General features: G+C 38.9%; 1 protein-coding gene across 7 annotated transcripts in view; it reads right to left on the bottom strand.

The window, feature by feature from the left end:
* Positions 1–8,494: 8,494 nt before the first annotated feature.
* The window catches only part of LEKR1 (leucine, glutamate and lysine rich 1), a 269,467-nt gene continuing 256,418 nt past the window's right edge, over positions 8,495–21,543 (bottom strand). For 3 of the 7 annotated variants that reach the window (XM_029214725.1, XM_029214727.1, XM_029214722.1), the window contains exon 12: positions 10,458–10,871. In XM_029214725.1, coding sequence (XP_029070558.1) covers positions 10,458–10,871 — 414 coding nt within the window. Of the gene's footprint in view, positions 8,691–10,105; positions 10,872–18,854; positions 18,874–21,543 lie in introns of those variants that run through there. The other 4 variants (XM_029214723.1, XM_029214726.1, XM_029214721.1 and 1 more) reach the window with 4 other exon arrangements.

The raw sequence follows: 21,543 nt of genomic DNA on the forward strand, positions 1-21,543 counted from the left end.
TTTTACACACATTTAGATAAGTTAGAAGATCTGAGGTAAATTATTCCCTCAGGAGTACTAGGACCAAATCCAAAGGCAGCCAAGGAAAACTGCTGAGACAACATTCTCATCATATTTTCAGGAAAGTTCAGAACCTTTACAAGAAGAGCTGTCCTGAAACTCATGGTATTACATTTAGAGTAAGGTTTGCATTAAACTTTTAATGACTGAGTTTCAATACTGTATGAATATACAATTTCTTCATTAAAAGTTTAGCTGCTTTTACACTAAGGAAGGTCAGAAGAGGCGTAAACAACAAAAATAAATAAATGGACAGTTCATAAAGATGTTGTGGTTGAAATACAGTCAGGATCACATACTCAGTCAGGTCACATGCCCTCAGACCCAGCCAGATGCTCACCCTTTCTGGTGTCTTTCCAACATCTGTCCCAATCCTGGAGGGGTTGGATGGTTGCAGAGACTCTGGGCATCTGGGGGCCATTGATAATTAAAGAGTGCACCTATTAAGTTAGTATTAGAAACATTTGGGACATCAATAATTAAAGTAGGAATAGCAATATAGATTCTATATATATATGCTATTGAAATGCATTATTACCAGTTTAAAACATCAAATTACAGATGTTTTGACAAACATTTTCAAGGGCCTTTAATACATAAGCAAAATAAATTCTCATATTGGTTGTATGACTATATTTGATCATAAATAATAAAATCAAAACATGGAAAAATATCTCTTTCCATCAAATAGGGCCATCTTTCCCTACCAATACACTGTGTCCAGGGCACAAATGGTAAAAACAAGTATAATCTCTTTTCCCCAAGTTAATGTAATGTACATATCGAGAATTTGACGACATCAACGATTATTGGCTCAGAGTTTCAACCACGTAGTTACAAAGAATTTAAGCCCTCCCTGACCCCAAACTTGATCTTTGTTTCTCACATTTCTCTTCACTGCTTCTCCTACTGCTGCCAGCTGGATATTGAAGGAGAACATTTTCTTCTTGGTGATTGCAGGTCTGCCTTACACTGCATAAAGTGGATGGGCTTGGTCGGTTCTGGGGTCTCTCCGGTTAACAGTATATTAAGAGTTCCATGGGGACATGGTCGCAGAGAACCACAAGGACCCCACTGATGCTGCACTCAGAAATTTCCTCTTCTGTGATCTGGGCTTATGACCAGAAGAGGCAGGAGGTGGCTCTCAGGTCCTCTCCTTGACATTGGGAACTCTTGGGTGGAGGCAGGCCCAGGGAGGGGAGCCCAGCCTCTGTCTTGGATCTGAGGTCTGGGAGTCCAACCCTCTGACCTGAGGTACCCTACTAAGTTATGCCCAGAAGGTCTAATGCTTCAATGCAAACAAGATTCTGGTTGACTTGACTTGCTAAGTTAGAACAGTGGCCTTTAACATGGAGTATGTGTACCCCAGGGGTATTTGAAGGGGTTGATGATCTTAAGTTCATAGAGCTTCCTGGATTTCCCTAACTTATAAATATTCCTGTTGAAATAAAGTGTCATGCTAGAAATGATATTTTAGTCCACGCTAGGATTTTCTGAGTTCACATACAAGTAGATTGTAGCCATGGGAATTAGACAATTTTGGACTGATGGGTCTCTTTTTTTTAATGCCTTGGCTTTGTCAAAGTATGCATTTGGACGACAGTCTCATGAAAGCAAGGCGAAAATAACACTACTAAGAAAGGCTGACTGTTAAAAATTCCCCTTCCTGCAATGCATTTAAATATAAGCAGCTCTTTTCAGGTCTTCTTTTTTTTTAAAAAAAAAAAAAAGATAAATAAATAATTTATTTATTTTTGGCTGTGTTGGGTCTTCATTGCTATGCGTGGGCTTTCTCTAGTTGAGGCAAGCGGGGGCTACTCTTCGTTGCAGTGCGTGTGCTTCTCACTGTGGTGGCTTCTCTTGCTGCGGAGCACGGGCTTTAGGCATGTGGGCTCAGTAGTTGTGGCTCGAGGGCTGTAGAGTGCAGGCTCAGTAGTTGTGGCACACGGGCTTAGTTGCTCCGCGGCATGTGGGATCTTCCTGGGCCAGGGCTCGAACCCATGTCCCCTGCATTGGCAGGCAGATTCTTAACCACTGCACCACCAGGGAAGCATCTCAGGTCTTCTTGATATTTGTCCCCAGGACACTTCCTTATCTGAAAAGAAAAGAAACTTTAAATAGCAAAGCAGTATAGGTTAGTGTCACTAATTATTTTAAATGTAATTAGAATGTTTTCTTAGACTATCAAAATTTTGGAGATACACTAGGTAAACTTTCTATGACATCTTTCCACTTGGCACTTATTATTCTATGAAGTAGTTAAAACAATTTTTTACCAGATACTGTTTCAAATGTTTATTATAATACAGTAAAATCCTCATCTTATTTCATCATAAAATGTTTAATGTTTTCTACATCCTACTAATAAAAAGTAAATAAGATCCTATATACAGATCAATTATTTTTGACTGCATCTACCTTCTTTTACATTAAATGTAAAGAGAAACATTAGATATTGATTCATGGTATCAAGAAATGCATTGTCAGCAAAACTTAACTTTTATACTTAATTATTTGTCAAAATTTATAATATATTTATGTTATTTTTAATAGTAGTATATTAATAACTGTAGTAACAACTCAATCCAGAAGAACTTTGTAAAGTTATGTACATGCTTTTGTAGTAATTTAATATGATAGGAGAGCAATAAAAGGTTTACAATTATAAAAATATATTAAAGTAACAGTTTTAGTTTTAAATGTCCATATTTATAATATACTGGTTATCATTACAAGATCCTTTGCAACTATTTAAATTTATGATGAAATGTTTTAGATGTCAACCTAAAAATGTGCAAGAGGTACATATTTTAAAAAAATTTTTTTCAGGGTCCATTGGCAAAAAGATTGACCAACAATTCTGGAGGGAACATGTGTATTAAGTCCTTACCAAATCACTGCTATTAAATAAGGTAGTGGATTCTTTTCTCCCTAACTTCACCTCTTCTCACTAACCTCAGTTCTGTACTGAGTACCATGTGCCCCTTGGAAGAATAAAAAGATTCTAACTTTGAGATCCCATGAGATCCCAGCTTAAACGTCAACCATTTAAAGAGTCTAGTAATAGGGCTTCCCTGGTGGTGCAGTGGTTGAGAATCTGCCTGCTAATGCAGGGGCACGGGTTCGAGCCCTGGTCTGGGAGGATCCTACATGCCGCGGAGCAACTAGGCCCGTGAGCCACAACTACTGAGCCTGCATGTCTGGAGCCTGTGCTCCGCAACAAGAGAGGCCGTGATAGTGAGAGGCCCGTGCACCGCGATGAAGAGTCGCCCCTGCTTGCCACAACTAGAGAAAGCCCTCGCACAGAAACGAAGACCCAACACAGCAAAAATAAATAAATTAATTAATAAACTCCTACCCCCAACATCTTAAAAAAAAAAAAAAAAGTCTAGTAATAGAAAATGGAAACCTGGCTGCCCTGGGTTTTAAGAAATTCTGCTTTAAATGAAAGAAGTAGTCACTTGAATCTTGACAGTAACCTTTATTCCCTAGAAATTTAAGGTTCCAGATAGGAAATTACAACTGTAGAACCCATTCACTTTAAGAAGGCAGAAGGCAGAAGGTGTCTCTTTAGATTAATGTGTTAGACCACATCAAGCTCACTTGGGAGAAAGGTGGATGTGTCTTTCCATGGTGCCCAATGCAAAGCCAGATGTTCGTATTTTTCAGAAAACAAATATATTTCCAATGTTAAGTCATATGAAAGCCTCTACTTAAAAGTGCTTCAATATTCTAAATTATATGTCTGTCTAATTCTTGGGTTTGAATTATTATTATTTATGAGAATTAATAGTAATAACAAATAACCATACAAGTTAAATAACAGCAGTAAGTATGCTAATAAAGAGTATTCAAAACTTTTTAATGGCAAATGAATTCAATCCCTTTCACTATTTTCTGGATTCAAAAAGATTAGAGAATATGGCCACCCTGTGGTATAATGAGATGAGCTGACTTAATGCTCACAGACAAGTGAGCATAGTGCCTTACTGTGTTAAATACAGATTTTGAAATTGAGAATCTGAATCAAATTCTCATTCAGTTCTACCTTTAAAATAAACTGATCTCGGTGTAATACTGCAAGTTACTGTTTTATATTTAAGTGATTGAGAACTACTTTCAGGGGGAATAATGATACTCTAATATTTCCTTCATAATTCTAAGAACTTATCTAAGTACTCTGTTTCACAAGCCTCAAAAGAAAACCAGTATTGTCGAATTTTCTTTTGGGAATCAGATATCCAAATATATATCATTATGAGATTAAAATGTAAGGTTATTCAATGACTTGCCAATGATCAAAATGAAAGTATTTCTACTGGATTTTTTTTTTTAAATAACAAATCTCTAGTTCTTTTCAGGCTCAGAAATTTGGGTGATGATATAAGCTATTTATGAATATTGGCTGAATATAGATTTCCTTTAATTCACTAGTTTTCCTGGAGAGTTACAGATTCACAGTCAATAGGCAAAGAAGTAGAATTGAGTGCACTGGAAGCTGAGATGTTGAATGGGTCCACACGATGTGGGTAGCGGCGGTCTCAGATTAGGCATAAGGGAACCGAGTATGGCGAGGCAATTTCCATCTAACACTAACGCACAGCTCTTAGAGGTGGAATATGCCAGGGGCAATGGCACCACTGTGAGCAGTGATTCTCATACTTTAACATGTATATGAACCACCTGAGGGTCTCATTAAAATCTGATTTCATGCAGCAGGTTTGGGTGTGAGGCCTGATATTCTGCATTTCTAACAAGCTCCCAGGAGACACTGATCCTGCTGAAGCACTTTGAGTAGCAAAAATTTAGAGCACTGATACTGTTCTTCCAGTGTAGAAATGAGATGTGTGGCCAAGAGCTGGAGGCCCAGGCTCTCTTGTCAAGTCAGCTGTTAAGCAACTGTAAGAATGGAAAACTATTCAACATTTAAGGGACCTATTATCTCCTTCTGTAAAATTACAGGTCTGGACCAGAGGATGTGTCAGGTCCCTTCAGAACTATAAAATTTAAGGACTTTAAGATAATCCTTATTTTTATTTTGGCTGCCATCTTCTGTATTTTCCCTCATAAATGGTAAGCAAAAATCGGAAAGAAGTTTATTGCATTGTATCACTCCCAAAGCTCACCACTGAGTTGTGCTTTGCATTCTTTGAGCCAAGATGATAGCTATTTTTAATGTCAGTTTCCACATTCTTCTCTCATAATTCTTAGAACACTATTCAGATTTGTAGTTTGCTTTAAGGAGAATTCTTATGAATACTGAATCTGTGGGTTAGTTATCTGTTGCCCAAATGAAAAAGTAGCTCCTATGATTTCACATTTTCAGAGAAGCTGTAATATTCTTAAATAAAGGGTGATCCTTTCATTGGAACCAATTTCATACACTGCACCCCTGCTAAGTGGCAATGGCTGGTAATGGTTTCAAAGTGCATTTAACAGGGAACAAATTCTTTCCCTTCTCTGAATAGAATTTGAGTCAGCTGCTTCCTGTTTATTCCCAGTATCAGCATCTTTATTCAGAACTTCATTAACTCTTGTTTGGACTACTTTACAAATCTACCGATTGGTGTTCCACCTCCAGCCTTTTCACTCTATAATTATTCCAATACAGCCCTGCCAGAGCTATGTTCCCAAATTTCAACAAAGTGCATGCCACTTCTAAGTCAAAATCCTGCTATGGGCTCTTATTCAACACCTCCAAGCTCTGGGGTCAACCTACCTTTTTCAGGTTCCCACTGCTTCCCTTCACCAAGTATTTTCTACATATCTATGACTCTGTTTATACATGTCCTCTACCTGGTATACCTTCTTCTATAAAACCCTCCTCCATTCTTCAAGACCTATTGTAAATTCCAATTCTTGCTTAAAGTGTTCCCTGATTTTTCCATCAAAAACTTGAACTCATATAACACCTTGTTTTTGATTCTCTTCCCAATACCTGCTGCCCTATATTATAATCTCTGCATACACTTCCTCACTGCCCTCTATTATACAATTCTTGGGCATCTGTAGTACATCTTAATTATTGTTGTAACTTTCACAGTGCTTTTTCAGTTCTCCATATCTGTTGAAGAAATGAGTGAATATATAATATAGCCTAAGTATTAAGGCTATATTATGAGGGTAAGGGGTTTTTAGTACGTTTTTTACTCACTTAATGGATATAAAGCCTTATACTATATAAATGCTAGAGCAGAGAGAAAACTTTTAATTTTCTGGATCATGGTAAATATTGCCATAGGATAAGTGTGTTTCAGATTCAACTATTGTTAAAATTTTTTATCTGTTAATTCAGAATATACAAAGATGATATAATTTATATTTCAGATTCTAAAGATGCAACACAATTACACTGGCCTTACAATTTATTATTACACAGGGTTAATATTTTCAAAAGAAAAAGTAGAATTTCTTCCTTAAGATACCACAGACACTGCCTTAGGAATGCTTCCGTTATTGTTTATCATGGTTTGGGATCATTAAAGGTGCCCTGCGCAAGTTACAGTATACACTAGTTATTATCTTAAAACATGAAAGTAAAAAAATCCATAATTACTGTGGGATTTGTGAACTTTGGACACACACCAAATTGATTTCCCGTGCTCAATAAGACTCAACATGATGGTTCGGAATTTTCAGCTACAGAGAATTAACCCTTTTAGGGTACTAGGTTGATCTATAAGTGCAATATTATAATAATCATAAGAACTTTAAAAGATAAAGCTTGAGAAAACTTGTTGCATAATCAAAAGGAAATTGGCTATAATCTGTAATATTACAAAAACTTTTAGACTAATAGAACATTAAAAGATCTTAGCTAACATAATTTTCAATATTAATTTCTCTTCCAGTCAATTCTATTGCCAGAAAATATAACTTTTAAGTAGTTCTGGCTAACTATAGTCATTTAATTCAATAAACTTTTATAAAATAGTGCTTGAGAAATCTGTTAACTATAGAAAAATTCCCCCATCTTTGTCTACCAATCTAAGTTTAAGAAAAGAAACAAATACTATTATAATTTCCTAAGGAATATTTTCTATGCTATTCTTTTCTTTTGACACCTATAAATTCTTCCACTGAAGTCATGGAAAATGTATGTCTTATAGGGAAATTAAAACTATTAGACTTAATATCCATTATATGCATTTGAGAGCCCTATTTTGCCATAATATTCACTGGTTTCTTAACATTCCTGATACTCTTTCATGCCAGGAGTTAATCAGTGCAAAAATCAAGGAAAGTTTGAATGTGTTCTTAACCCTCAGGTTACATACTCTAATGCTATTCTCTTTTCTAAGTGTCTTTCTTCAAAAGATATAAGCACACAACCTAGACTGCTTCAGATGGTCTAGGTTGAAATAAATGTAAATATTGTCTCTATGTTTATCCATGGAATTACCTCTCTGACATACGTGTGGAATATAATACAGCCTGACTGCAGATCATGATTCTATTCTCAGAGTGCCTATTTACCAAATTACTCATTGTAAAGTAAGAGTGTAACAACAAACTGAGAAACCAGGTTTTGCATGGATGGTCTGTATGTCACTTTTGAAAAGCTTATGGGTGATGTTCTTTACAAATTTAAATATGTTCATAATTTAGAAAAAATGTATCCCCATGGTTCCTGAAGAGAGAACTGAAATTGCAAGACTGTGGAAAAGCACGTATAATATGACAACAAAGACTGTTGCCCAAAATATTCTCCTGTGCTTTTACTAGAGTTTCCACTAGCTTTTGCCATCCACCTTATGTCATGAGTATTTGTAATCTGAACATGCAAACACCAGATCAAAAACACTGAGGTCTGGTGGAGTAGCCTCCAGAGTGTGGCATGAGTACTGCTGGCATTATACAAGATAATTTTAGGGGGTATGTTAACAACATTTTGTATTTTAATAGATACATATTTATCTTAAAGTATATTAAACTCATTACTTTATAATTATTCCTCCTTGGGTCAAGCTTCCTTTTTATATAAATTTAAGTTTAAAAATTGAGTGCATTTAAAGAAAATATTAGGTAACCACAGTGTAGGTGCTTCTGGCAAAAGTCATGATGGAGGTTTGGGACTCTCTGGTAAGCGCAAAAGTGAGGTGGAAAGGTTGGGTTCGGGTAGTAGTGGTTCTGGTTCTAGCTCAGTCACTAACTAGCTGTCCCACCTTAGCCAAGTTAGACTTCTTTGAGCATCTATTCCTTATTTGTAAAGAGACTGTTTCTCTTTCCCTCTAAGAAGCCGGCCGAGGTCGCTTGTACAGCCATGGCCAAGATTAAGGCCTGAGACCTTGGAGGCAAGGAGGAGCTGCTGAAACAACTGGAGGACCTGAAGGTGGCGCTGTCTCAGCAGCGCGTCGCTAAAGTGACAAGAGGCGCGGCTTCCAAACTCTCCAAGGTCCGAGGTGTTAGCAAATCCATCGCCGATGTTCTCACCGTCATCAACCAGGAGAACCTCAGGAAATCATATAAGGGCGAGAAGTATAAACCCCTGAAACTGTGCCATGTGACGCCGGCTGAACAAACCCGAAGGGAACCTGAAGGCCAAGAGGCAGCTGCGGAAGGAGCCACACCCACCATGCAAGTGCGCGATCAAGGACTGAGCATCCAGGCGTCAATAAAACACGAACAAACTGGCAAAAAAAAAGAGAGAGATTGTTGGGGTTGGCCTCTAAGATCCACTCCAGCGCCACCATTAGATGACGTTATGTTCTCCTGTCAAATGCATTATAAGTACGTCAATCTCTGTAAAACAAAAGCAAGCATTGTTAAGACTTTATACACGATGTGCTCACTTAAACTAGTCAGGGAAGTTAGTGGTGCTAATGTGGAATTTTCTGAGGTTAAAACACCCTAGATTAGATAAATCCTTTGAAAGATTGGATATAAACTTGATTTTGATTAGTAAATTTACTTTTTTTGCACATGGAAGGGATTCCAAGTACCTTTGGATTCTCTCATCTATATGGTGGCCAAATAGCAGAATTTTAAGTGCCATATTTCACACGTGTTAGTATCATTCTAATCTGGGAGTAAGAAGCCTGGATATCTATGATGCAGTCAGATGAAGGATTTGAGTAAAATCAGTCATGGAAGAGAAATACACTATTATTAGATGGATAAAATGATAAATAAATACTAGCGTAAGGTAAAGAGCTGTGTTTTAAGAAACGGGAGGAGCCTGAAGCTTTAAGATTACGTAAAATAGCTGGTCTGGTTTCTGGTTTTAATTTTTCACTCTGAAAATAGAAAACATTTTAACAAGATGCCCATTTTCAGGGGCAATGAATTTGAATCCCAAATTAGCACTACGTGCATCTACTAAACTGTCATGAATTAGTTCTCTACACAATGGCTCCAGAATACTAGTTAAAACCAAAATCTGACCTGGAATACCAAAAAGCATTCAATGCAGAAAATCTCTACCAAGTAATATTTTCATGGCCAGGCTCCTTGTTATCGAAAATAATCTCTATAGTTTGAGAAATAAACCACTTTTTTCTTGAATTGGAGTTTCTGTCCCTTTTTCTAGAGGGTCCCCAGACTGTCTTCCTAAAGATTACCTATCATTACTTCTGACCACACTTAAAAAGAAATTAGATTGGGCTTCCCTGGTGGTGCAGTGGTTAAGAGTGCGCCTGCCGATGCAGGGGACACGGGTTCGTACCCCGGTCTGGGAAGATCCCACATGCCGCGGACCGGCTGGGCCTGTGAGCCATGGCCGCTGACCCTGTGCATCTGGAGCCTGTGCTCCGCAACGGGAGAGGCCACAGCAGTGAGAGGCCCGCGTACCGAAAAAAAAAAAAAAAAAAGAAATTAGATTAACCAGTTAGATTGTGAGGTGAAAAAGAGAAAGTTTTGATTATGAAGAACTTTGTGAATATTTGAATAAGCATTTTGAAAATTATCAAATTAAGGATTAAGTCCTTTCATTTTCTATTTGGAATACTAATTACATCTATTTAACCTATTCAGTTCAACAAACAAATGAACAAACACCAACAAAACCAATAAAATCTATTATTATTATTATTATTTTGTGGAAGTAGATCTGCTTGTAATGGTGCAAAAAAGTAGAAAAGATGCTATGGGTGAAAAATTTTACCTATGATCTCTAAAAGGGCATATTCATAGAGCACATCGAAACACACAATACATAAATATAGAAATTGGCCCTCTGGAATACCAACAACTTCATTATCTGTTGCAGTTTCAAAGGCCTCTTGGAAAATGTGGTTTCACAATTCTTTAGCTTTTCCAACTGTCTTGTTAAAAATATCTGTAAGTATGCATTCTTAATCTGTGGTAGTAATTTGATCCTTTTCATCCTCGTACAGTGAGTTTCTGGACTCTGGGAAAGACAGGCATGCTGTGTGGAGCTGCTCCTGACTTTGGCTCCATCACTGCTGACTCAGTCTCCTCTGCAGAATGACAGCCAGTCTCTGCCGGGTCTCACTGACTGAAGACGGTCGACCCCGGGGAGGGTGTGGCTGGGGGAGGGTGGGCAAACCTGAGCTGCTGACCCTGCTGGTCTGAGTTGAGGCTGGGGAAGCGGTGGGTTTCGACACTCCGTGCAGGCTGGGGATTTTGATTCTCATTTCGGAGTTCAGTCTTGCGAGCCTCTTCTCTCCCTGACTGCTGCTAGCTGCAACAGAGGAGGTTAGGCTGCCCTGGCTGAGGGAGCATGGTGATAGGGGTGACCGTCCGCCGAGCTTCCTGAGCTCCAGGAGCTGTTCTCTGGCTTGACTCAAAGCCTCCGTCAGTTCAAAGCGTTCTTCACACTCTCTACGCACTGTTTCCTGAAGAAAAGTGTTCTGCAATGAAAAAAAGGAAAGAAAAAGCAGCCCTAGCTTTAAACAGTGTACATATGGATAGTTACTGGCAATATAAATTGAGAACTGAACTGGAAATCAGAGGTCTATGTTCTTTGACAGGGACAAATAAGTCAAAAATGCAAATGACCTGTAAAGCTGGAAAGAACTTTAAGAGAACATTTGGTTCAATCCTCACAGTTTGCAGAAGAGGAACCAAGAGTCAGGGTCACTCAGATGATAGTGGTGGAGTTGGTGCTAGAACCCAGAATGTCCAATGCCTACTTCAGTGGGGTTTCAACTCCTCTGGGCCTGAGACAGTCTGTCCTGCACGTGTGACGTCTGTAGTTAATATCTGTAGTGCAATTAAGTATGTTATTTTATTTATTTATTTTAAACACATTTATTTATTAATTTATTAATTTATTTGGCTGTGTTGGGTCTTCGTTGCTGTGCACGGGCTTTCTCTAGTTTTGGCAAGTGGGGGCTTGCGGAGCACGGGCTCTAGGCGCACGGGCTTCAGTAGTTGCAGCACGTGGGCTCAGTAGTTGTGGCTCGCAGGCTCTAGAGCACAGGCTCAGTAACTGTGGCACACAGCCTTAGTTGCTCTGCGGCATGTAGGATCTTCCCAGGCCAGGGCTCGAACCCATGTCTCCTGCATTGGCAAGCGGATTCTTAACCACTGTGCCACCAGGGAAGTCCCAAGTATGTTATTTTATAATGAAGGGAAACTGCAGTACGTGACAGATAAAAATTGCTCGAATTATAAAATTGAAAGAATAACATATATCAGCTCTAGCATTTAGATAATAAAATCAGTAATTTTATGTGATGCTTTCTTTCTCAGTAGAACTTAAATATACTGATGATCTGCTCTTTTGTAAGATATATATTGAAATAAAGAACAAAATCTGCTTTGAACTCCACTCGGCAATCATGTATCAAGTTACTAGAAGCTGTAGTGGATACAGTTCCTGCCCTCAAGAAGTCTGCAGCATCATAAGCTTGAGCAGAGCTGCTTTTTATGTCCCCAACGCTGGTTGGAGCCAAGGGTGGAAGCTATGAGGGTTAAGAGAAGGAAGCATTTTTTAATAGCCAGAGCTGTCCAAGGATACTCTGAAGGGTTGAATCTCACTTGACTGGGAGGCTTTGGAGCAAATTTAAGCTTCAAGCGTGTGACTAGACTAGAGATCATTGCAACTTCTTCAAATGATGAGACTCTACATTTCTAGTTGAAGAATGATAGCCATCTTTCATCTATGGAATTCATCAAAATTACTTCAAGCCCCGTGGTAAGAATTAGGTCTTGGATCTCCCTAATGTCCTGACATTCATGGCTGCAGGATGTCAAAAAAGAGGTTGAAAAGTAAACACTTCAAAATGGTATCCAAATAAGTAAACACAATTCAAGTGATTGTGCTGTAGGATTCTTCAGCTGAAAATGACTTTCCATCAGGTTAGCTTGTTTGTAAAAACAGCCAAGGCATTCCCAAGTCTGAGGCTCAGTGGAAAGCATCCTCCTAAGGGCTTACTGACTAATCTGCTGTCAGTGGAACTAAATAACAAAGCATCAGGGAAAGTAGCATCTTCCTGTATTTGAGTTTCTTGTGATTATGGTCAGAACTCCATCCAATTCCAAATTTGGTAATTAAAGTTGCAGAATATGGAGCAATTTCACATTAACCGTTGTACACTAATATTCTATAAAATCAGTGGCATGTCTGGGTCAAACAAAGCCTCATCATTTACATATATTAGTAATAGACATATATGAGCCATATATTCACATTATTTTTCAAATCATGGGGATTAATTACTTGCTTCCAGTTATTATTATTATTATTATTTTGGAGGAACAGGAGACCAAGGATGGTGTTTGTGGCTTTATCATCTGGTTCTCATTAACTGTTCCTGAAATACTTGCTAAAAAGGCAGGAGAGGGAGGGCTAGAGAAGAGGTTAATAAAGTGCCTTGTTAGGCTCCGTCTCATTTCTTGCTCCCAACAATTATATTTGACAAAGAAAGACACTGAAGATCACACTGGTATGTAACTTGCTGAGAGTAACCCAGCTTTGAAATGGTGGGGTCCCTGCCGGCCTCCAGAGGCTGGCTCCAAGCTGCCTAGGCCTAAATTAATTGTCTAATTATATCAAGCATGCAGGGGCCATTTTGTTCCAGAACACTGAAGCAATAAAAAACAGTAAGACATCACATCTGGTTTTGCCCAACTTTTCTAAACTTAAACTAAACTTTCTTTTAAAAGGAAAAAGCATCAATGCATTTTGTTCCCCACTAGTAAACAGGCAAAATGTATTGAAGTGATTAGATTTACAGGGCTTTAAATAAGTTAGTATAAAAACTCTCTTGATTAAGAAAGCCATGGGAGGGCTTCCCTGGTGGTGCAGTGGTTGAGAGTCCGCCTGCCGATGCAGGGGACACGGGTTCGTGCCCCGGTCGAGGAAGATCTCACATGCCGCAGAGCAGCTGGGCCCATGAGCCATGGCCGCTGAGCCTGCACGTCTGGAGACTGTGCTCCGCAGTGGGAGAGGCCACAACAGTGAGAGGCCCGCATAACGCAAAAAACAAACAAACAAACAAAAAAAGAAAGCCATGGGAAAGAGTTAACTTTATGTGAATATATAAAAGAAAAAAATTATAGAAGTTAACAATGCGGTCAATAAATGGGTGACATGAATAAAAGATACACAAATATGGAAGGATAAAATGATGGGTGATGTGATGACAACGGCTCTCATTAAAAGAAAAATAAAATTCAATCCATTTACTAAAATTAAATTCAGGGACTTCCCTGGTGGCCCAGTGGTTAAGAATCTGCCTGCCAATGCAGGGGACACAGGTTTGAACCCTAGTCCAGGAAGATCCCCCATGTCACGGAGCAACTAAGTCCGTGTGCCACAACTACTGAGTCTGTGCTCTAGAGCCCGTGAGCCACAACTACTGAGCCCACGTGCCTAGAACCCATGCTCTACAACAAGAGAAGCTACCGCAATGAGAAGTACTCGCACCTCAACAAAGAGTAGCTAGCCCCTGCTCACCGCAACTAGAGAAAGCCCGCGCGCAGCAACGAAGACCCAACGCGGCCACAAATAAATAAATAAATAAATAAATAAATAAATAAATTCAAGTCTCAAAGGAAAGGAGTAGTACTCTATGGAAAACATCCATAAAGCAAGTCATTTAAAAGCTATTTTGGGCAAGTGACACTACACTGAAGGAGGAAATGGAAAGGTGGAGCGAACCCAAAGATGTCCCCATAACAAGTACAGTGGGAGCACCCATTCTACCTGTCAACTCCAGATTGAATTTTGGAAGAGCTGCTGACCGTCTTGGTCTGAGGCCCACTGCTCTGGAACTGATCCTTCTTCAAGGCTATCAGTTTCCAGAACAAAGGACAAATTCTCTCTTTTCTCTTATTCCCCAAACCAGGAGAACCTCTAAACTGAGAACAGGATCCAAAGATAGGACTTCTATTTTTATCTTTGTCATAAACACTATGAAATCTCAGATGAGTCTTACAATATCTGTATATCCTTTGCCACCATTACTTCCTCCTTTAAAATTTGGATTATAACTCAGTTTTGTATAACATGTAGTTCAGATGTTAGAATTTATTAAATCATGGAATAAACAAATGGAAATAGAACACATCCAGTTTAAGGGACTGCTGTTTCAGAGGTGGAGTGTGTGAGACAAGGCATGACAAGAGCACACGTGGATGTGGCCAGAGTCAAGGAGACACATTAGTGGAAAATTCCATCATATGTGGAAAAGAATCATTCACTCATGGTTAGATCGCTTTCAGCAATTTAGGCAAAATGTTTGTCTTTTGGGGTTGTTGATCTTTTTGTAAGGTTGTGTTGCTGCAGAATTTTAATATGTGTTTTCACTGAACAACACAGGAAAATGTCTAAGATGGAATATGTTCAGTAAGACGGAAATCATGGGCAAACATGAGTATAATCAGTGAAGCTATAGCATTCTAAATGTTTTAGGTAAAAGTATCTTGGCCATATTTTAGCATGGTAAAATAGTGTTATCACTGGATTGCAACTAGACTGTAAGTCAAAACGGAAAGGGAGGCATGAGTCAGGTGAAGAGGGACAGCGAGTACAAATTCCTGGAAGTGAGAGAGGGACAGTCACATCTCGGGATGACACATGGCTTAGTGTGACTCAAGGGCAGAGTGCAGAATGGGAGGAGAGACCAGGACTGAGGCAGGCAGGAATAAGCAGGATCAGATCAAGGACGACTTTGACAACCTGCAAATATTAGAGTTTTAACTTAATTCTGAGGGCCATATGGAGTCATTGAAAGGTTTATTTCAAGCAGGGGGCTGGCATTGTCAAATCTGCAACAAAGGAAGATTGCTTTGCCAGCTCAGTAGAAAGTAGCCCTGAGTGGGCAGGATGGGAGGCAGGGAGGATAGGAGGCCAGTTTTCACGGAGGAGGTTCCTATCCCAAGGGCCCCTTGTTTAGGGTGGTCTAGGAGAGGGGGAGCTAGCATTCCTGGGTCCTTAACCTCTGCCAATTGGTTGAGAGCATTATCTATAGATATGTCTACAACATTTTCAGATGAAGGCCACTTTGAATGGACTTAAAATATGGCTTAATTGCACTCCCACTGGGAAAGTAAATTTCAAAATGAAAATATAAATTAGCTCACCATCTGTTTGAAATTTCTAATATTAAAAAATGGCCAATTTCCCCCACTCTTTGCAATGTAAGAGTGGTTTATTTTTATGTTTGTTTTCAATTTTATCCTTAGAGACAGCTGGATTGCTTTCAATTCCAAAAACAGTGGAAGAAGCAAGAGAAGGCTTTGCTGGGTAACTTGATCATTCTGAAGGTGAGAATTCCATTTCTGATGGCAATCAGCTGTATTTGGCATAATTTGAGGGGAACATGCCAGGAAGGCAAGTCCTCAGTGAAAAAGAAGCACAGACGGGTGTCTTCGTTCATGCTTTATTACACCCAGTTAGGTCTGAACCAGTCATGCGTTGATCAGATTACAGTTTCCACCAACCCAAACTAGATCTATCCTAGGGTGGCCAACTGGGTGGGGAGCTGAGGCGAAAGGAGACTGTGGAAAAGGTGTGGAAACCAGAAAGATGAGTAGGAGTTAGCAAAGGACGTGCCCAAACTTCCATTCAAGGCTTCTGTTCAACGAATCTGATCAGCCCCAAACACTGCAGAAAAACAGTGGAAATGGCCCTTTGGAAAGGCATGAAGGAGAATCTGAATAAATTTCCAGGAAAGAAGCAAAACGGATGTCAGGCAGGTTGTTCTTAAAATTGTATTTCTGTGCTTGCAAACATAATGGACACTGTGAAATAACTATGGCAGACTTCAAACCAGAAGTAGAAACAGAGGGCAATACTCCCTTGGACTGATAGGCTTCAAGAGCGGATTTTCAGGATGGAGAGGAAGAGCCCATGAAGACACAGTGTTCAGAATTTACTTTCTAAGTCAGTAAGCCAACTTTAATTGAGACTTAATTAGTATTAATTAACTACAACAAAAAACAATTTCTCCGTATTTTTTCCTTATTCTGTCAAATTTCTGTCATCCATACTCTGCATAAGGGCTGACTCTCCAATACGTGAAAGACAGTCTTGCCTAGATCTGCCTCTCCACGACTGGAGATCCTCAATCTGAGCTCTCTACCCCTGCCAACCAACCCTAGGAACAGCCCCTCCACACCTACACCCCATCCTCTCCTGTTCCCTGTGGAGCCAGAAGTTAGAGAACCTCCCATTTACCCCTTTACTCTTTGGAAAAGACTCAGATGTTCTCTTTACTCAGGCCCAAACTGAGAGCTACTCATTTTTTAATTTACTAACTTTGGTTTCTCATAAATGGAGTTACCAGAGAAATGTGTAGCATTTTCTCTATATCAAATAAATACAGAAATACAGTAAATGCATATCTTAAAACTAGGCAAATCCCTCTTGCAGAAAACTATTTATGTTTTCAAATGTATGTATTCCTAAATTTTAATTAGACCCATCCTTACCAGATGTATTAGTAAACTTTCCTAAATAAATAGGTTTTTTTTTTTAAATAGGCTTTACATTTGGAAAATATTCAGAACACCAAAAAATTTAAAAGTCATCCATAATCCCCCCAATTTTAAAAAGCTATAAGAAGTGAAACCTCTGCCCATCTCTTCTTATCCCCCGGTGGTGACCACTGTAAATAGTTTGGGGAAAATTCTCCCTTCACTTTTTCCTGACATTTCTTTATGTATGTGATCCTATAGAGAAACATATATACTCCCCTTTTTTGTTTTTTAAACAAAAACAGATCCAGGATGCCAAGAGATGGTCAGGTGAACCAACAGAAACAGCAAAAACAGCTGTTGTAAAGAAAGAAAGCAAATATACATCTACAATGCATTAGCCACAATTCTGACATCCAAAAAGCTCAGTAAAGAAAAATGTGTCTAACTTGTAACATTTGGTAATAAAATCTGACTGGACTGATAGTCTTGTTATTTCACTCAGTGGGGCCATTCCTGTGTTTCACTGCAGAAATATTAATGTCACTGCATGGAAGAGGCTACTCTAGATCTCCAGGGGCATGTGCATTTTGTTAACTTTCTAAAATTCAAAGTTGAATTCCAAAACCTATCTGAAATCAAAGTTCTTATACAGGAGATTGTGAGCCTAAGTTGCATGCTCCTTTCCTTAGACACTTTCTTTCCTTACAGTCCTTGTTAGTCTCCTCTTTTCCTCCTACCTCACTAGCTATTCCCTCTCTGTCACCATGGCCTAGCCTCCTCCTCCTCCCAGCCTCTCAGAGTTGAAGAGTTCTCCACCCTCTTCTTTGTTACCTCATGCCCTGGGTGATCTCATTCAGCCCCAAGGCATAAGTATCAGCTACACGTGGACGTCTCCGAAATCAGCATTTCTAGTCAGCCTTCCCCTGAACATACCGCCCATTCGACACCTCCATTTGGATATCTAACATACATATTAGGGTTAACATGTCCCAAATCAAATTCTTGACATTCCTCCCCAGTTGCATTCCTTGACCAGTGTTTCCCATCTCAGTAAATGGCACTTTCACTCTCAGTTGTTGAGATTCCAAACTCTGGAGTTATCCTTGACCCTTCCTGGTCTTTCATATCATCCAACCCATCTCCAACTTCTGTTGCCACCATCTAGGAAATATATACCAGATCTGGCCACTTGTCACCTCCTTTACCACGATGACCATCAATGCTTTTCTAGACCTTTTCAAGGACCTTGTAATAGGTCTTTCTGCTTTCATTTTTGCCTTCCCCCACCACCTTGCAACCTATTTTCCACAAAGCAGTCAGTTATTCTCTAAAAATAAGTAAGATCATGTCACTCACTTGTTCAAAATTCCCAGGTAGCTTTTCATCACACTTAGAAAAAAATCCAAAGTCTTTACTGCCTTCAAAGACTCCACATGAATTGGCCCCTCCAACCTTGCTTTCTACCACATCCTCCTTGCTTACTAAGCACCAGCAATGCTTGCTGACTTCCTTGTGGTTCCTTGAAGGTTCCCAGGATGTTCCTAGCCACAGGGCCTTTACACTTCCTGTTCGCTCTGCCTGGAATGTTCTTTTCCTCACTTCAGGTCTGGTTGAATATTATCTCCTCAGAGAGTCCTCTGACTGCCCCATCTAATACAGCACATCTCCCTCAGAAAGTATGCCTTTACCCAAATTAATACTTCTTCTTAGCATCTATTAAAAAACAACTATTGGGGCTTCCCTGGTGGCGCAGTGGTTGAGAGTCCGCCTGCCGATGCAAGGGACACGGGTTCGTGCCCCGGTCCAGGAAGATACCACATGCCGCGGAGCGGCTGGGCCCGTGAGCCATGGCCACTGAGCCTACGCGTCCGGAGCCTGTGCTCCGCAATGGGAGAGGCCACAACAGTGAGAGGCCCGTGTACCACAAAAACAAGAAAACAACTACTTACATGTTAAATGAGTGCATAAACAACTGCATTAGACCTATAATGAAAAAGGATATATATGTATATTATATATATATATATATATATATATATAAAACTGAATCACTTTGCTGTACACCAGAAACTAACACAACATTGTAAATCAACTCTACTTCAATAAAAAAGTAAGATTAAAAAAAACAAAAACAGCCACATTAGGCACACAGATGTATATCCAAGCTTGCCTCTGGGATTCTGTGGGTTCATGGAGGAGCTCTCCTTTTGTTCAGACTTGAAGAATAAACAGAAGTGTGTCAGGCACCTGTTACTGAAATTTAAGCTAGAATCTGCTTTGTCTTAATTTTTAAATTTCTCATAATCTTAAAACATATCTCATTAAGCTTCGTATTCTGTTGTTTATTTGCTTTACTTATAACTTTCCTGGTTTTTCTTCTATAACCTTGTCCTTTATCCTTTCCTCTGCTGCCCTCTCTATCAGGTCCTCTTTATAATTTACTCCTTTCCATTATTTTAAATTATTTTTTAAAATTAAGGTAATATATTATGCATAGTTAAGAATTAAAATACTATAAAATTATAATGAAATAAAGTATTCCTTCACACTTACAAGCTCTGCCTCCCAGGAACAACCATTTTCAGGTTTTTAAGCTGTTTCTTATGATATTTGTCTCCATAGTCCTAAATAATATCATTATACAGCTATCTCATAGTTTTCAGTTTTGAAGTCGTTATCTACTGATTTCATAGAATGAAAGACAAGGATTTAACTTCCTATTTCAACTCGTAACAGTTGTTTCTCTTCCCCCCATTAGGAGATGTTTCTGCTCCTTTGGGAGAAGCTTCTATCACAATTTTATTGGAAAATCTTCCCAATTTCTATAGCAATTTTCAGTCAAATCTATATTACACCTTATATGATTATAGCATATAAATATTATGTACATCTTAGCCATGCAGTGTACTATGATTACATTTTCTTTCTTGCAAAGTTTCCTTCTAGAGTTTATTATTATCCCGTTACTTATCTGCTTAATTTTCTAGGTGTTGATAACTAATTTTTCACCAAACCTACTTACAGACGTGTAAATATCCTCTCAACATGTTCAAGCACTCCATGTAATCTATCAGTTCTCTTTTTTATCAGAGACATACTTCTAAAAACCCTCCATTCTTCTGCAGAACTCAACCTGGCTATTCTCTAAATCTGTTGCACTGCTGTCATCCTTGGATTTCTTCCCACCACCATCCTGGGGAATTCCTCTACCTCTCTCCTGTGCTGGAACACTCATTTCCTGATTCCTGTGTCTTCTCCCTTAGTTTACTCCCTCTTTGTGGTGTTGTATATCTTCTAACAGTTTCCTGAGAAAGGCTGCAAGGGAAGTACCGTTTTTGAGAACTTTAATGTCTGAAAATATCCTTGACACTTGCATTTAATTGATGATTTAGCAGGATATAGAATCCTAGGTTGGAAAAAATTTTCCTTCAGAATTTGGAAGCCATTGGCTTCTAGTTTCTACTGCTGTTGTAAAGATGCCATTTTGATTTCTAATCCTTTTTAAGTGACCCCTCTTTTTTTCCTGAACGCTTTTAAGTACTTACGTTTGTCCTTAAGGTAATGACATTTCATGATGTGTTTGCTTTGCCATCCATCATGCTGAGTGGACCCTTTCAATATAGAAATGCCCTTCAGTACTTCGAAAAATTATTGGATTAGTTCCTGGGTAGTTTTCTCCCTTCCATTTTCTCTGTTCTCTCTTTCTGGAACTCCTGTTAATGAGGTATTAGACATCCTAGCTTGATCTTCTAATTTTTTCTTCTCTCCATCTCTTTGCCTTTTCCTTCTACTTTCTGGGTAATTTCTTCATCTTTATCATCTAAGCCAAATATTAAATTTTTTATTTCAATTCTTGTATTTTAATACTCATTCCTGTTCTTTTTTTTTTTTAATAGCCTCTGTTCATGTTTCATGGATACAATATCTTCTCTTTTCTCTCTAAGGATATTAATTGTGCTCTTTTTTGAAGCTCACTTTTGCTTCCCACATTGTTTTGTATCTGTCTCCTATGAGTTCTTTTTTTGCTTATTTGTTTGATCCTGACTTCTGCCTTTCATGTTAGAGGTGCTCCTCAAATGGTTGGGGATTCTTGGCTTTTTGGGCTTAAAAATGAGTCTTCAAAATGTTACTGGAAGCTCTGTGTGCCTGCATAAGGGCTTATTTACCAGTATATGTCTCAGTGGGTAGATTGGACATAGATATAACTTTTACTTAAGAATATACAAACAGCTCACGCAGCTCAATATCAGAAAAACAAACAACCCAATCAAAAAATGGGTGGAAGACCTAAACAGACATTTCTCCAAAGAAGACATACAGATGGCCAAGAGGCACGTGAAAAGATGCTCAACATCACTAATTATTAAAGAAATGCAAATTAAAACTACAATGAGGTATCACCTCACACTGGTCAGAATGTGCATCATCAAAAAATCTACAAACAATAAATGCTGAAGAGGGTGTGGAGAAAAGGGACCCCTCTTGCACTGTTGGTGGGAATGTAAATTGATACAACCACTATTGAGAACAGTATGGAGGTTCCTTTAAAAACTAAAAATAGAACTACCACATGACCCAGCAATCCCACTTCTGGGCATATACCCAGAGAAAACCATAATTCAAAAAGACACATGCACCCCAATGTTCACTGCA

This window comes from Monodon monoceros, unplaced genomic scaffold, assembly GCF_005190385.1.
Source record: "Monodon monoceros isolate NGI ecotype Baffin Bay Population unplaced genomic scaffold, NGI_Narwhal_1 Super_Scaffold_11, whole genome shotgun sequence".
NCBI lineage: Eukaryota > Metazoa > Chordata > Mammalia > Artiodactyla > Monodontidae > Monodon > Monodon monoceros.